This window comes from Astatotilapia calliptera, chromosome 11, assembly GCF_964374335.1.
Source record: "Astatotilapia calliptera chromosome 11, fAstCal68.1, whole genome shotgun sequence".
Lineage (NCBI taxonomy): Eukaryota > Metazoa > Chordata > Actinopteri > Cichliformes > Cichlidae > Astatotilapia > Astatotilapia calliptera.
In genome coordinates this window covers 23,853,595-23,871,538 of record NC_137432.1, presented here as the reverse complement: position 1 = coordinate 23,871,538, position 17,944 = coordinate 23,853,595, and the positions used below count along the sequence as shown (strand labels likewise).

At 43.2% G+C, this 17,944-nt stretch overlaps 1 protein-coding gene and 2 long non-coding RNA genes across 3 annotated transcripts in view; 2 read left to right on the top strand and 1 right to left on the bottom strand.

The window, feature by feature from the left end:
* The first annotated feature begins 53 nt into the window (after positions 1-53).
* On the top strand, positions 54-2,674 carry rps9 (ribosomal protein S9). The gene is made up of 5 exons (XM_026184287.2): positions 54-430; positions 1,158-1,270; positions 1,372-1,494; positions 1,682-1,868; positions 2,415-2,674. Exons 2-5 carry the CDS (start codon positions 1,174-1,176, stop codon positions 2,590-2,592), a joined length of 585 nt encoding a protein of 194 aa, XP_026040072.1. The 5' UTR covers positions 54-430; positions 1,158-1,173; the 3' UTR covers positions 2,593-2,674.
* The window catches only part of LOC145431932 (uncharacterized), a 45,502-nt gene continuing 29,971 nt past the window's right edge, over positions 2,414-17,944 (bottom strand). Inside the window, exon 3 of the long non-coding RNA XR_013912255.1 lies at positions 2,414-5,732. This is a non-coding gene — a long non-coding RNA (uncharacterized LOC145431932). The remainder of the gene's footprint in view (positions 5,733-17,944) is intronic.
* Positions 14,653-17,395, top strand: LOC113031792 (uncharacterized). Its single transcript, XR_013912257.1, has 2 exons — positions 14,653-15,444; positions 15,967-17,395. It is a non-coding gene; the product is annotated as an uncharacterized LOC113031792 (long non-coding RNA).

Genomic DNA, 17,944 nt, shown 5'->3' with positions numbered 1-17,944 from the left:
GGTCAGGGTCCCATTTCAGAGTTATATAAATAGTCACCCATGTCCTTCTCTCTGAGTTTACCACCTTACCTCCCTCACTCTCACTTTGTAAGAGGAGATCTGTGACCACTCAGTCAAACCTCTGTGCAGAGTGAAAGAAGCAGGCCTTTCCCGCCTCTCTGTGCACATTGAAGCTGCGTGTTATACCATCTATGTAATAACATGAGGCCTGTTCGTGATTCAAGCGCATAAACAAACTTCATCTTAACTTCTTCCATGTGTTCAGGTTGTGCTCTTCGCTTTGACCAACAGAGAGCGACAAACCCAGCGGGCCCGACTTCCGTTTGGGCGGTGAGAGGCATCATGGGATATGTAGTGTGCTCGCAGGCCCTATAAATGATTATGGACTTCCTTTAACTTCCTCTTTACTGCGCGAGCCTGAGCGAGACAGGTACGGTTACCATCCTCATCCTTACCAGCAATACAAACCGAGTGTATTTGGACCTCCACGTTGAAAAACAGTCATAGGACATGAAACTAAACTTATGCCTGTGCCGATTGAAGACCTGCATGTTTTTTTTAAAGCGTTTTTAAACGAAAAGCGCTTAAGCTAATGCTAGCTGCTAACATTAAACAACGTGGTGCGGTGTAGCTGCGGCCTAGTCTTACGGGTGCCCGGTCTGTTAAACGTTTATACGCGATTTATTGTAGTTTCAGAAACATTTAATGAAGCGCATCCGATGTATCAGTGTTTCTAGTCAATTCGGTCCTTACACATTACCCTTGTCTTCATAAACCGTACGATCGTGTGGCAAATCTGACCGATACAGTTGAAGCATGGAAGTAATAGTGACGGTTGTAGGTCCCTTTAGCCTGGTAAAAAGTTAATGTCTTTTTTTTAATTATTCAGTAAACGCTTTGAAAAACGGAACTAGACTGACAGATGGAGAGCCTATTTGGCTTAATTAAACTGACTCTACTTTTTGAGGTTGACTTGATTGTCTTAGTTGTAAATTGTAACATGAGTTATTGCTGAACGTGCATAATGTTTGCCTTTAAAATGTCTTCTGTGCACAAGATTCAAATAACATGTCAACCTTGAATAACCTATTAAAAGTGTAAAATGGTATAAATCTTATATGTAGCGTCCCCCTCATTGTAATTTCTTGGTTTTGCAGGCCCTTATAAGCCATCATGCCCGTTGCCAGAAGCTGGGTTTGTCGTAAGACATATGTCACCCCCCGCCGCCCCTTCGAGAAGTCCCGTCTCGACCAGGAGTTGAAACTCATTGGTATGTTTTCATTTTCATAACTTCCGTCCATATATATATTTCAAGGCATACCCTTTAATGAGGTATACTAAACTGATTACGGCGTTTCATCTCCCTTTAAGGCGAGTATGGGCTGAGGAACAAGCGTGAGGTGTGGAGGGTCAAGTTCACCCTTGCCAAGATCCGCAAGGCTGCCAGAGAGCTGCTCACTCTGGATGAGAAGGACCCAAAGCGTCTGTTTGAAGGTGGGTAGGATGAGTTGAAGCTGGTTTGTGTTGGCCGATGATTTAAATATATAAAGTGTCAGACTTCACCATGGTGTCACGAATTCCTCGTCAATGAGGCCAATATTCCTGCTCTGCAAAGATTTTTGAGCACGTCTCTGTGGTTGTATGTTTAAATGACGTTTTGTGTATACGTGTGGTTTTCCAGGTAACGCTTTGCTCAGGCGTCTGGTGAGAATCGGTGTGCTCGATGAGGGTAAGATGAAGCTCGATTATATCCTGGGCCTGAAGGTCGAGGATTTCTTGGAGAGGAGGCTTCAGACACAGGTCTTCAAGCTTGGACTTGCCAAGAGCATCCACCACGCTCGTGTCCTTATCCGCCAGAGGCACATTCGGTAAGCTCAAAGCAACACATAACGGGCTCAGTGGGGTTTTTTTTGTTTTGTTTTGGTTTTTTTGATGGACTCATGAGAACCTGTCGATGCTTCCTCTTCCATCAGAGGACCACCAACCTGTAACACACCCTGTTGACAACAGTTAAGATTTTCATCAAGGTCAATTCGGTATCAAAACCGTATACCTTGTCAGTAGACATTGCCCAGAGCCAATCCTGCCGCCGAGGGCGCAGACAGTGCCACGGTGTTGTGGCCGTCAGGTAAGGTATGGGGGATTGCACCTCGGGCAATTGTAGTATTCACTACAGCATTGGATATGAAGTACTCAGGCTGATGATTTAAGTCATAAGTTCAGATTTCCTGTGGTGTCAAGAATTCCTCGTCAATGAAGCCTGCAGTAAATTATACATGTAAAATATTAAAGATTCACACTTTTTCCACCCTGAAAGCTTTTTCAGCTTTTAAACTGCAAAGACAACTCTTAAGTGCAGCTGGAAGATGCATCAACATTTTCTAAAGTCCTCCCTTTATTGTCTGTCTTGGCAGTGTGCGCAAGCAGGTGGTGAATATCCCCTCTTTTGTGGTTCGCCTGGACAGCCAGAAGCACATCGACTTTTCCCTTAGGTCTCCGTACGGCGGTGGACGCCCAGGCCGCGTCAAGAGAAAGAACGCCAAGAAGGGCCAGGGTGGAGCTGGAGGAGCTGACGATGAGGAGGAGGATTAAGAAGGATGTTGTACAGGAGTGTTTCTTGATACTTCCTGTTGTGACAATTCTCAATAAAATGTTTGGTTTATCCAAAAAAAAAGTAGCTGACTCTATGCAGTTTTTTTTTTTGTTTGTTTGTTTGTTTTTTTAAACGTATGTTTATTTGTTTTTTCAACAGTATCAACACCAACATAAAATGAACGTATGGCAGTCATTAAAATAATAATAACACTAATAATAATAGTAATAGTAATAACGATAATTGAAGTGTTAATCCTAAAAGGTTCCAAATAAATGCATAGTTAAATAAATTAAACCATACAAATAAATACAATTTAAAAAAAAAAAAAAAAATCATAATATAGGTTACATAGTATATTCCCAACAGCAAGTCAGACATTATCCATTATCTAGTTGTTACAGCGTTTGGCCTGTAACAAACAAAGATCGACCATTTTTCTTTCAAATCAAATTCAAATTTTATTTGTCACGTACACAGTCATACACAGTACGATATGTAGTGAAATGCTTGGACAACTGCTCGTGACCTAAAGAAAACAAAAAAAGGAAAGGCTATGAATAAGATAGGAAATAAATATGCAAAATTAAAAAGGGTAAATTTAACTAGGAAGGAATAAAATATAAATTAAGGTTAAAAATGAAATAACTGTACAACACAAATTAGAATGAAGGGTAAATTTAACTGGGAAGAATAAGATAAAATATATAAAAGTTGAAAATAAAATAACTGTACAACAAAATACACAATATAGAACTATATAAGAATGTATGAAGAAATATAAATAAATATATACACAATAACAGCAGCTGTACAAGTATTAACTGGAAATGAAGAATATAGTGACCAGTGTTGTGCAAAAACAAAGTCCAGAAAGTCCAGTGTGTGTGTAAGAACCATATGTGTGGGTCAGTACTGTGTGGTGGTGTGATTGAGAGACCGTATCGCCTGCGGGAAGAAGCTCCTCCTCAGTCTCTCTGTGTTGGTCTTCAGGGAGCGGAATCGCTTTCCTGACCTCAACAGAGAGAACAGTCTGTTGTTGGGATGGTTGAGGTCCTTCACGATCTTCCTGGCCTTGGTCCAGCACCGCCTGCTGTAGATTGAGTGCAGGTCAGGGAGCTCGGAGCGGATGGTGCGCTCAGCTGACCGCACAACCCTCTGTAGAGCTTGTCTGTCCTGCATGGTGCTGTTCCCGAACCAGGTTAAGATGTTTCCCGCCAGGATGCTCTCTATGGTGCACGAGTAAAAGTTCCTGAGCACCTTGGAGGGCAGTTGGAAGTCTCTCAAGCGTCTGAGGTGGTAGAGACGCTGTCGGGCCTTTTTCACCACGGTGTTGATGTGACAGGACCATGACAGGTCCTGCGTGATGTGAACTCCGAGGTATTTGAAGCTGTCCGCTCTCTCCACTGGGCACTCGTTGATGACGGGAGTCTGGTAGTTCCTCTCCTGCTTAGTGCTGAAATCCACTATCAGCTCCTTTGTCTTACTGACGTTTACTGTACAAGACAGAGTACAGTCATCTGGATACAAGCCTAAAATGCATAACTTAGGGCAAAGCGGTACAGGAGAAGTTGTGATCTGAGAGATATATTTTAACACAGAGCTCCAAAATTTTTGGATCTCTTCACATTTCCACAGGCAGTGATATAGTGTACCCTGTACCCTGCCAAAGCAAAGAGGACACAGGCAAAAAAATATCTTCAAAAAGGGTTTTCTTTATTTTAACCCTCAAAAAGTCCAAAATTAACAAAATTCAAAACCATACTTAGCAGGCCCATAAAACAGGTCAACTAAATATAACTCTACAAAAAGTAATTTCCAAAAACTTAAAAAACAAAGTGAGACACAACTTAACTCACAAACTGACCTAATGAGGGTAGCTTTTATAATGATTTGGCCAAACCATTTGAACACAATAGGGGGGAAAACAAAAACACACACTAAGCACAGAATAACCTAACTAAACCCTAAACACCCCTGCTCCTGGTAAGCCCATGGTTGGTCCTGCTGAGCAGGCATTTTGTCCCCAGAGTCCTCAGCCACGCCTTTTGCCCAGACAGGAAACAGCCACCGCCCAAACCCAGGTAACTCAAAGAAAGAGAAACATAATTAATATAACAAAACATTTTAGAAAAACCACACAATGTTACTATGTGTGGCTGCTGGATTTTTCAATCAAGATGGTGTATGAGATTCAATAGTATGTACTGACTCTAGATTTCTTTTCGTTTGAGTTAATTTTACTAAGTCTCTTTAACTGTGTGAAACAAAACTTGACACCTGAACTGACATGCTTATTTATACTGAGGTTTTTAAAACTATACAGCTTTATAGACATAGAGCTCAGGTATGTAGCTGTGAGTGTGCTAGATGCCAGATTAAGCTGACAACTATTACGTCACTCTTATTCATATTTAGCAACATAGAAACACAGGAAGTTGAGTTTAAGATTGTTACTGAGGTTAAAGAGCTGTAAAGCTTGTGTCATCTCCATAGGATTGAAAACTCAAACTAGGCCTGTGGATGACAAGCTCAAGGTCTTAGGTCTTATAGTTTTGTAATCTTAACATAAGACTTTAATGATCCTACGGTGAGGAAATTTGTGTTACCTCAGCTCAGGTACAGATGGCAGAAGAAAAGTACAAAAAATACAAAATAAGTAAACACTATATCCAACAGTAGCATACACTGTACGTGATTATGGATAGAGAGTTGTTACTATTACTATGTAAGTAATAGATATCTAAAAGTATAAATATGTACACGCACACACACATGTACACAATAAATATACATATGGATGATACACATGCATGAAGTGTGACCGTGGATGTCAACAATGTCCAGTGACTCATGACATTGTGATTGAGGAGTTGCTGTTGGGATGAATGATCTGTGAAAGCGCTCCTTCCTGCAGCAAGGGTATTTCAGTCTCTCACTAAAGGAACTGCTCAGCACACTCACAGATTCATGCAGAGGGTGATGTGGGTTGTTCATGATGGATGTCAGCTTTACTAACATCCTCCTCTCGCCACCTCCACAGACTCCAGAGCACATCCCAGCACAGAGCTAGACCTCTGCACCAGTTTGTCAATCCTGCTCCTGTCCCTGTCCGTGCATCCGCTCCCTCAGCAGGCCACTGCAAAGAAAAAGGCAGATGCTACCAGAGTATCATAGAATGGTCTTAACAGAGTCCAGCAGACTCCGAAGGACCTCAGTCTCCTCAGCAGGTGGGGTCGACTCTGGCCCTTCTTATACAGGACGTCTGTATTTGTAATAAATTTGTTTTTATTTTCTCTAGACTCGCTTTTATTGAGTTTAGTTTCAGTTAGTTTTTAGAGTGAGTTTTCTCATTTCAGTTTAGCTTCTTTTTTCTTTTTTTTTGAAAATGTTTCGTTTTAGTTCAGTTTCTATTAGTTTTAGTTTTTATTAATTATTATTTCATGAAGGGAATATGTCAGGGGCCAGATTTCAGAAACACAGTACAGGTAATACAGTAAAAACACAACTTTATTTTAAAAGCAGTTGACTCAGTCTTGTAGACATCCAACGTCTCAATAAGACATCTATCAAAGCCTTATATAGCAAGTTTTAAATATATATTCGATCTATCCTTCAAGCTCAGGAGCTTACGGGTCCTGCACAGAATCTTAGCTGTTCCTAGGACTGCAGTCTTCTGGACAGAGATCTCAGGTGTTGTTCCTGGGCTCTTCTTCGCTTGTCTACCACCACTATGTCCGATTGGTTAGCCACCAACATTTTGTCCGTCTGTATCTAGGAGTCCCACAGAATCTTAGCTCAGTCATTCTTGACCAACCATTTTGACCTCAGGACTTCCAGGCCATACACTCCACAGATGGTCCTGTGTACTACGCTGACCACTTGGTTATAGCTTTACATGTATGCCCTGCCTGCTAGCATCTTACACCCTCCTGTTATGTGCTGGATTGTCTCAGAGGCATCTTAACACAGCCTGCACCTGGGGTCTTGCCTGGTGTGACAGACCCCAGCCTCTGTGGATCTTGTCCTTAGAGCTTGTTTCTGTGTTGCCATGATTAGTGCCTCCATACTGGATTCCTCGATTGTCTGTAGTGCTGTATTGACTTCCTCTAGTAGACCCTCAGAGGGTGGTGGTTACTTCTACAAGATTACTTCACATAATCTTGGTAACCGGCTACCGAGGGTCCAAGTTTCCAGGTTGGCGATGATCCTATCTTTCAGGTCAGTTCCTCTTGCTCAGTTAGCATAAGATAAGATAAGATAAGATAAGATAACCTTTATTAGTCCCACACGTGGGAAATTTGTTTTGTCACAGCAGGAAGTGGACAGTGCAAAAGTTATGAGGCAAAAATTAGAATACAATAAGAATAAATACATTACACAGCTGTACAGAATAGAATAAAATAATATACTATATACAGTAGAATAAAATAGAATAAAAATATACAATAAGATAAAAATAGAATACGAATGCTATATACAACTGAGTAAAAATACAACGATGCCAGAAAAGATTATTGCACTTAGTGTTATTGCACATGTGTGGATGTGTGTGTTTGTTCAGTTAAAGTCTTTGTTGTGGAGTCTGACAGCAGTGGGGAGGAAAGACCTGCGAAATCTCTCCGTCCCACACCGTGGGTGCCGCAGTCTCCCACTGAAGGAGCTGCTCAGTGCTGTCACAGTCTGCTGCATGGGGTGGGAGACGTTGTCCAACAGGGATGACAGCTTAGCCGCCATTCTCCTGTCACTCACCACCTCCACTGGGTCCAGAGGGCATCCTAGAACAGAGCTGGCCCTTCGGATCACCCTGTTCAGTCTCTTCCTGTCCCCAGCAGAGATGCTGCCGCCCCAGCAGACCACACCATAAAAGATAGCAGAAGCCACCACAGAGTCATAGAAGGTCTTCAGGAGTGGGCCCTCCACCCCAAACGACCTGAGTCTCCGCAGCAGGTACAGCCTGCTCTGCCCTTTCCTGTAGAGGGCGTCTGAGTTATGAGTCCAGTCCAGTCTGTTGTTCAGATGAACACCAAGGTACCTGTAGCTGTCCACAGCCTCAATGTCCATACCCTGGATGTTCAGTGGTTGCAGTGGAGAATGCTTGTGCCTGCGGAAGTCTACCACCAGCTCCTTGGTTTTACTGGCGTTGATCTGGAGGTAGTTCAGCTGGCACCAGTCCACAAAGTCTTGAGTCAGTCCTCTGTACTCCTTGTTGTCCCCATCAGTGATGAGGCCGACTATTGCAGAGTCATCAGAGAACTTCTGCAGGAAGCACTGGGTGGAATTGTGGGAGAAGTCTGCAGTGTAGATGGTGAAGAGGAACGGAGCCAGAACCGTTTCCTGTGGGGCCCCCGTACTGCAGACGACCCTGTCCGACACACAGCCCTGAGTCCTCACATACTGTGGTCGGTCGGTGAGGTAGTCCAAAATCCAGGTAGTGAGGTGATGGTCCACTCCAGAGTTCTCCAGCTTGTCCTTCAGAACCGAGGGAAGAATAGTGTTGAAGGCACTGGAGAAATCAAAGAACATGATTCTCACAGTGCTTCCAGCGGTCTCCAGGTGAGCGAGGGAACGATGTAGGAGGTGAATGACGGCATCATCCGCGCCAATGCCAGGCTGGTAGGCAAACTGAAGTGGGTCCAGTGATGAGCTTGTTAGGCGCCGAAGCTGAGCCAGGACCAACCGCTCCAGGGTCTTCATCAGGTGGGATGTCAGAGCCACCAGCCTGTAGCTGTTGAGGTCCTTGGGGCGTGAAGTCTTTGGCACTGGTACAACACAGGAGGTTTTCCAGAGCTGTGGGACTCTTCCCAACCTCAGGCTCAGGTTGAAGAGGTGCTCCATCACCCCACACAGTTGGTCCGCGCAGGACCTGACGACCCTCGAGCTGATGCCATCTGGGCCCGCTGCCTTCTTGCCATTAATCCTCCTCAGTTCCCTCCTAACCTGGGTGGTTGAGAGAGACAGGCTGGAGCCTTGTGTTGAGTGTGTATTGGATGCTGTTGTTGGGGGTGGGGGGGAGTGAGCAGGGTGAATAGAGGAGGTGTGAAGTGTCTGAGGTGTCAGAGGTGGAACAGCAGCAGTGGGGGTGGGTGAGTCTGCAGCCGATGTTGTAGACTGTCTCATGGTTGAATCAAATCTGTTGAAGAAATAATTCAGTTCATTTTCCCACCTCACATCCCTCCCAGGCAGAGAGTTCTGCTGTTTGTGGCCTGAGATGGTTCTGAGGCCTCTCCAGACTTCACCAACGTTGTTTTGCTGAAGCTGGTTCTCCATCTTCTGCCTGTAGCTGTCCTTCCCATTCCTTATCAGTCCCCTCAACTCTCTCTGCACCCTTTTCAACTCCTCTTTGTCTTTGGATTTGAAGGCCCTCCTCTTCTGCTTGAGGACAGCTTTAATTTCTGGGGTAATCCAAGGTTTGTTGTTGGAGAAACACCGTACAGTCCTGGTAGGTACGGTGTTATCCACACAGAAATTAATATAGTCAGTAATGCATGTAGTAAGGCTGTCGATGTCCTCTCCATGGTCGTCACAGATCACCTCCCACACAGTCGACTCAAAACAGTCCTTAACACTGGCAGTCCCAGGCTTCTACCTTTCTACCTTTAAAACCCGCCACCAGCCAAATGGCTGGTAGGCTTTTAGCTAAGCTTTAGCTTCAGGCAAGTGGAAGCTAAATTGGCTAGTCATTCATATGTAAATTGGGTTGTTACCTGGGAATTCTGGAGGGAGGGGAGTGGGGGTGTGTGGATGAGGGGGTGGGGGAGCTGCTAAAAGCGGTGAGCTTCCTTTTGTTTCATCTTGATGCATTCTTAATCATCCAGGGAAACAAATCTCCAAAAGTCACCAACTTGGAGTGTTTCAGTTTGCCATCTTAGGGAGAAATCAACACACATGGGTGTATGTCCTTTGTTGCTGAGATTTATTGATAAAAACAGTACAAAAAATCAACCATTTGTACACATTTTTACAAATAATTATAAAAAGTGAGTGAGTACATTTCAACATTTTCAGCAATCACTCACAATCCTGGCACTGCCATGGTATCTGTAGTCTGCATTTACCACATGTGTATCTGTTGCAGTGAACACATCGCACAGTGGCATGATTGTTCTTGCAATTGTGTTTGACCTGACACATGGCTCTTTTTCCAGGGCTCGGTGTGGAGGGTTGTGTCAAAGGCAACTGTTCTTTTCTTGCCTTCTTCGCAGCTACATGAGAGTGAGCTAACTCCCTTGCAAGCTCCACCAGGAAGTCCACCCGTCTTTCCTTCGTCCCGGAGCATGCTTGATACAGCACATGTGCATTCAGTGCTGCCATGTCAATCATGTTATAAAACACGGCAACTGGCCAGCGCCGTGTTCCTCTGCGGACAGTGTACTCCCGAACCATCTGGTCCATCTGGACCATCTGGGTTTTGTGCCTCGCCCCGCGCTGAAACACAAAAACGTGCTCCCCAGGATGGAAGCTGGCTCCAGCAGGTTTGTGAGGACCTCAGAGCTCAGCTTCAGGGCCTGCAGGGGGATGTCTGATCACAGCTACAGCTGCAGTTATTATATGATATAGCTGTTTACAACTAACATTTAAACTCTCCATTCCTTCAACCTCTGCTGCCACGCTGACGGCGTATGCGGCCAAACGGAAGAAGACAGTCTATATTCTTAGCAGCATGCACGGCGTGGTTCAGACTGATAACACTACCAAAAGGAAGCCAAACACTGTCACCCTTTACAACAAAACAAAGTGTGGCGTGGATGTGATGGACCAGATGGTTCGGGAGTACACTGTCCGCAGAGGAACACGGCGCTGGCCAGTTGCCGTGTTTTATAACATGATTGACATGGCAGCACTGAATGCACATGTGCTGTATCAAGCATGCTCCGGGACGAAGGAAAGACGGGTGGACTTCCTGGTGGAGCTTGCAAGGGAGTTAGCTCACTCTCATGTAGCTGCGAAGAAGGCAAGAAAAGAACAGTTGCCTTTGACACAACCCTCCACACCGAGCCCTGGAAAAAGAGCCATGTGTCAGGTCAAACACAATTGCAAGAACAATCATGCCACTGTGCGATGTGTTCACTGCAACAGATACACATGTGGTAAATGCAGACTACAGATACCATGGCAGTGCCAGGATTGTGAGTGATTGCTGAAAATGTTGAAATGTACTCACTCACTTTTTATAATTATTTGTAAAAATGTGTACAAATGGTTGATTTTTTGTACTGTTTTTATCAATAAATCTCAGCAACAAAGGACATACACCCATGTGTGTTGATTTCTCCCTAAGATGGCAAACTGAAACACTCCAAGTTGGTGACTTTTGGAGATTTGTTTCCCTGGATGATTAAGAATGCATCAAGATGAAACAAAAGGAAGCTCACCGCTTTTAGCAGCTCCCCCACCCCCTCATCCACACACCCCCACTCCCCTCCCTCCAGAATTCCCAGGTAACAACCCAATTTACATATGAATGACTAGCCAATTTAGCTTCCACTTGCCTGAAGCTAAAGCTTAGCTAAAAGCCTACCAGCCATTTGGCTGCTCTCCGGGTTTTAAAGGTAGAAAAGCCAAATGGCTGGGCTCTGGGCCTTCCTAGTGTTAAGAGCCTCCTCGCTCTCCTCTGACCATCTCTGCACTGTGCGGGTGGCTGGTGGCACCCTGCGCACTAAGGGCTCATACACAGGGACAAGGTGCACCAGGTTGTGGTCAGATTTGCCCAGTGGAGGGAGAGGTGATGAACTGTATGCCTCTTCAGCATTGGCATACAGTAAGTCCAGTGTTTTATTGTCTCTGGTTGAGCAGGTCACATACTGGGTGAAGGTGGGCAGTGTGGAGTCCAAAGAGGCATGATTGAAGTCCCCTGATATTATGAGAAGGGCTCTCGGAGATTGTGTTTGCAGTCTGCTGACCACTGAGTGGAGAGTGTCACAGGCTGCATCCGCGTTGGCCGAGGGGGGGACATACGCTGTTATTGCGATAACATGCGAGAATTCCCGGGGCAGATAGTACGGACGCATGCTAACGGCTAACAGCTCAATGTCTCTGCTGCAGAGTTGTTCTTTCACAGTGATGTGCCCAGGGTTACACCATCTGTCGTTCACAAAAACTGCCAGTCCCCCTCCTTTCCTCTTACCGCTCTCTCTTGTCCTGTCCGCTCGCAGCATCTGAAATCCCGGTAGTGTCACGCTTGTGTCGGGAGTTAGCGGTGTTAGCCACGACTCCGTTAGCATCATGATGCTACATTGCCGGTACTCCCTCTGTGACCAGGTTAGCGACGTGAGCTCATCCATCTTATTGGGCAAAGATCTTACGTTTCCAATGATTACAGAAGGAAGAGATGGTCGATAACGTCTCCTTCTCGGGCGACGGCGCTCCTTCTCAGCACGACACCCCCGTCTTTTCCTCCTCAGCTCGCTGGGAATGTCGGGTCTGTCCGCCGGCAGTACCGCTGCGGGACGCAGCGCTAACAGCTGATCCTTACTGTAAACAAAGGATCCCTGCTCTGGGTCCCCAGACACGCGTGAAAAAAGTAGAAATAAACTAAGAAAAACGACCAGAACTAGCACAAAACGGTAGAACATGGTTGCAGAGTCTAATTACTGATACGTTAGTTATAAAAAATTACGAGAAGAAAAGATAAGAAAGAAAGAAACTCAGATTGAGCAGAGCTGCTGTAACAGGCTGCCGCACACGGGGCACATGTTAAATGTTAACATGAACTCCCTCGCTGAAACAGATCACATACAGTGGACTTGTTCCTCACCCTTCTTACTACTTTCAGTGTTTCTTTTTCATTCTTGCTTATGTGACAAAGGCTTCTGATTTTCAGCGCTCAATAGCCATGGGTCATACATACATACATACTGACTTCAAACTTTTCCACAATTTCTAAATAGTTTTCTTCCCTCTGGTCACGTCTCAGAAAACTTTTGTTAGAACACCTTCCACACTTCCACTGATTTGTGGATTTGTGGATGGGGAGAAACGCTTTGGGGAGAGACGTCAGGTGGCAGCGGCGGTACGTCACAGACTTAAGGACTATGTCGGGAGGAACTGAGCAGCTCGACGGTTTTTATGTGAAATAAATTATATTTTAGAACCCTATATTTTATATTTCCTTGGTACCTCCACTACTCTTCCTGTTTAAGAAGGGTTTCCCTTTTTAGACTTAGAAGAGACTAATAATTAAAAACAGAACATATGTTGTCTTTATCCCGGGCCTGATATATGACTGAGCGTCAGCATAGAGCACTCAGGTGTGTGTTAACAAAATGCTACACCTCTCAGGAGAGGATTTCCCAGCAAATTTATCCCAACGCCAAATGGTGCAATGTTCAGAAAAAACGGCAAAACACCTGATGTCTACATCTCAAACTGTACAGGTCCTTGGTGAACTGAAGCAATATTGTGGAGTGTAGAAGAGTGGATCAAAATTTCTCCACAATAATGTCACAGAATGATATTGTGATAAAGAAAACTGGCTTATCGAGGTTGAAACTATATGTTCGGGCACCATGTCTCTCATATATTTTATTAAGGTTTCATTTTTAAAAAGCCGACACTTTAAATCGGGGTCCCCAATCCCAGTCCGCAAGGGCCGGTGTCCCTGCAGGTTTTAGATGTGTGCTTGATCCATCACAGCTGATGTAAATGGCTAAATGACCTCTTGAAGTTCTCCAGAGGCCTGGTAATGAACTAATCAATGTGATTCAGGTGTGTTGACCCAGGGTGAGATCTAAAACCTGCAGGGACACCGGCCCTTGTGGACTGGGATTGGGGACCCCTGCTTTAAATGTTTTCGCTTTTAGTGGCATCTAAAGTAGGGTGACCATATTTTGATTTCCAAAAAAGAGGACACTTGGCTCAGTCATGAAGAACTTGCTTAAAGAAACATAAAATTGGCCAGGTATTATAGGAAAAGCCATAAAGCCTTTGAATGAAAACAAACGCTGTTGTAACAGTGATGTACACTGTCTTGTTAGTATATGTATGATTTCTATACATTTTACATCAGATGAAAACTTTGGTTGTAAGATTCCCTGTTAATGCCCTACCTGGCCCCCCTGACAAAGTTTTGCTAGACCCGCCCCTGCACAGTTGCCAGCTGTCAGCTGTAGAAAAGGATCCTGGTGTTATTTGTCTCTCAGAAACAGTTCATAACTTCCCTTCAACTCATTCATGTCACCTAAAAGGTAAACCTGTTTCTCCATCATCTGTTCAGCTCTGATGATTCAGTAAGGACATCTCCTGGTTTCATCTTCATGTTTCAAACATCAGCTGATACTAGAAAGTACGGTGGCCCCTAGAGACAAAGCACGTACAAACTCCAAAACACTTGCAAACTCCAAAACACTTGCAAATTCCAAAACACATGCAAACTCCAAAACACTTGCAAACTAAAAAACACATGCAAACTCCAAAACACGTACAAATTCCAAAACACGTACAAATTCCAAAACACTTGCAAAATCCAAAACACGCACAAATTCCAAAACACTTGCAAAATCCAAAACACGTACAAATTCCAAAACACTTGCAAAATCCAAAACACTTGCAAACTAAAAAACACATGCAAATTCCAAAACACAAATTTGGTTTTGGAAACAAATTAAAACGTACAGCTCTGCTATCACTTCCAACATAAATGAAGACAGAAAACTAAACAGCAGTGACGTTTGTAGGGTTACTGAAGTTGGGCTAGCTGGTATATAATGATGTGCTACGTGACCGCTAGCGACACAGCTATGTTAGCATAATATAAACAAGCTAACTTTTTTTCCACTCGATAAAAGTTAACGTGAGTTTTCTCGGTGGTCAGGAACAAATGGAATCGCATGGCAGGATGCTGTAAAAGGACCAAACTTCAGCCAGGAGAACAACTGAGATAATCCATCCACAATACGAGGTTAGTCATTCATATACTGCTGCATGGGCTGGGCTGTAGTTACATCCTAAGGTTTTAAAAACTGAGCTTAAATAAATGATTAGCGGTAATAAAAGCCGAGGGAGGTCAACGGGGATCACTGACTGTTTTAGGAGCTTTTTGAGATCAAATAGAAGAAAATACAAAACATTAAACATGTTAACAACACAAAAGCCATATTAAACGCAGACTACTTTAGGCCCGGAAGTAGGATTCGTCACGTCATCACTTAACAATCAGATAGATTTCTTCTGAGCCAACAGGGTAAGCAGTTTGAGCAGGAGCACTCAACCCCTCAGGTCATCTCTTATTCACCCTAATGGCATTCGTGCTATTATTGCAGCAGCAAAATTCAGAAAATCCAGGTTTTTCTATGTGTTACTATCCACAGGTTTCTGTAAGAGCGTACGTAGGCTGCCATGACAGACCACTACTTCCGTTGTCCGGTTTTATACTTCCGGTTACTCAAAGCGAGACCCAGCGTTCAGTCGTTGCTAACAACAAAATCAGTTACTTTGTGCGGTAATAAGTGGCTTTACCTGTTCGAAGATGAGCTCGGGTTCAACGTGTGCTGTCGTCGGCTGCCACAATAATTCAAGAAAACTGAAAAACGCATTAGAAACATTTTGTCTTGAGCATCAACAACTTAGAAAGGCCTGTCCGTGCCCACCGCCCTACGCACTGCACTCTATGCCGCGGAAGGAGGATCGGAAACTGGCGTGGCTGGCAGCTTTAAGACTCAAACACCCTCCAAAGAGAGTTTATGTTTGCTCCTTTCATTTTATCGATAAAAAGCCCACAGAGCTACACCCCGACCCGGAGCTTTATCTGGGCTATGACCGACCCCCACCGAAGAAAAGAAGAAGGCTCACTCGGACCACTTTGAGTGTGACAGCTTCCAGTAATACGAACAAAAACACAGAATCTGTACCCGGTAAGTGAAAGTGTAAATGTGGTTTGCCACCGTTTCGCATTTTAAACACGCAATTCTTTACTTTTACTAAATAATAGCCTATGGCGAATGGCGTTAGTATCAGCACTAGCTGGTTATTAGCAGCAAAGTCTAAATTTTAACGAAAGTTTATAATAATAATAATAATGCCAAAAGATTAGCTCCAAGGGCTGTAAAAGTCTTAGGTTTGTGTTTATAAAGAACATGTTTTTTCAAGTCGAGAAAACTCAAGTAAAAAAGTTAAAGGCAACCTTTGCAAAATACCAACAGTTGTGACTTTTTTTAGAATGTAAAATAAAATCTAATCACATTAATTGAATAAAATTGTGACAAATTTTTAGGGGACTTAGGAACATTTTATGTTGACATTTATGATTTTGCATTTGTGTGAAAAAATGTAGAATGAGAAATTTCACTCAAATATAATAAGCTAAGTGACACTTTACAGTTTCTCTTATGCTAACAGTTTGACTGTACATCTGATCATATTTTTGTCTTATTCAGACTCCACAGTGTTACGTTCAGTGGAATTAGACCAGGCCAGCATCTCCACACAACCCCCTGAGCCACATCTGCACTCAGTCCACACACAGTGGGAGGATCCTTCGCAACAAGACCATCAATACTGCAACAGGTCTCGCAGAAAAGATGTGCAGGATAAGATGACTCAGTGTGATGAAGTTGCATATTTCATTCTTCAAAATGATGCAGACGCTTTGCTGTACACTGGGATAGCCTTAGAAACATTTAACACACTTGTGTCGACACTGGAAGGATATGACAACAATGAATTTACCATGCCTGTCCGAGATCAAGTCCTCATGACACTTATGAAATTAAAGAGTAACCGTGTAATAGGTGACCTAAGCCGCCAGTTTCATATATCACAAAGCATGGCCAGCAAGATCATCTCACACTGGTTAGACAAGCTGGAGGAAGTTCTCCGACCATTAATTCCATGGCTGCCAAAAGAAACTATTCAAGCAACTATGCCTGAAGCCTTCAAGAAGAACTTTCCAAATAGTAATGCATTATAGACTGCAGTGAGACCCTTTTACAGAAACCCAGAAATCTGGGCTCAAGAGGGGAATCATACAGCCATTATTATTCACACAACACAGTCAAATATTTGGTTGCTGTTGCACCATGTGGACTAATCATGTTTGTGTCTGCGGCATATGGCGGCCGATGTAGTGACAAATTTATCACAATGGACTCTGGAATATTAACATACCTAAAACCTGGTGATGAAGTCATGGCAGATAGAGGTTTTACAATTAAAGACTTACTCTTTGAGAGAAAAGTTAGATTAGTAATACCCGCTTTCACAAAAAAACGTAGACAGCTAACTGAGGAACAGGTAACATACACACGTCGGATTGCAAATGTAAGAATCCATGTTGAAAGAGCAATCAGACGCTTGAAAGTCTACAAAATACTTTCACAAATTGTTCCTATAAGCATGGCTCCTAAAGTAGACAAGATACTGAGAATATGTGCTGCTCTAGTGAACTTAAGAGAGGATCTCATTCGTGATACACAATAATTGTGTATGTTATGAACAATTGTGGACTCGGGGATATTAAGATGGTTACTCAGGACATAAAGTTGCGTAGTGTAATGTAATTATTTTAAAATTTGATGTACATATATGTAGAGAGTAAATAATTCCAGGTCTCACTTTTTTATCTTGTGTTCTAGATGAAAGGTTATGTGATACAGTGTGTGTGTGCGTATGTATGTATGTATGTATGTGTATATATAAAACAATTGCAATCAATCAATTGAACAATTATTACTTTTTTATTCAACCACAATGTGATAAATTTCTTAAATGAAAAAAAAATGTTTTTCTCAAATCTACAATAATTAGTTGTGCATTCTTGACATTTTTTTGTGTTGGAAGATTACAGAAATACAGAACTATTCACAACATTTAATGTTGTCAGTTTGTCATTCATTTCCCACCATATGTTACAACTACGTACATTTTAGTTGTATTGAAATATTTAACAGATTTCATATTGAATGTCTCCTTTCATTCACAAGACAGAGACCAAACTCTGCAGACATGTTGGTGTCTGACTGTCCCATTTATAGTTGTAACATGTATTAAAGCTTGCCCATTATCTTCAAGTATCTCTCATTTAACTGAAACCGTCCTGCTGCATACTCCTCTACAAGTCGAGGTAAGAAATATGAGAAGTAAAACCCTCTCAAGCGTTTTACTTGTTCCTTTACAAATGCTTCATCATATTGCACTGTAAATGAAACATGCTCAGTAGGTGTCCAGATCACAAGTGTGGCAGTCTTGAGCCCTGTGCAAAACATTGTAAGTTGCACTTGCATGTAATAGCCTCTGCTGCCAGTTTTCTGCAGCTGCAGTTCTCCATCTACCAGTTTGATATCGCTGCATTTCTGGGTAAGCTGCTCCGTGAGTGAAGGATAAGTCTGCACAGGACATTTTATTTCTAGAAGCACA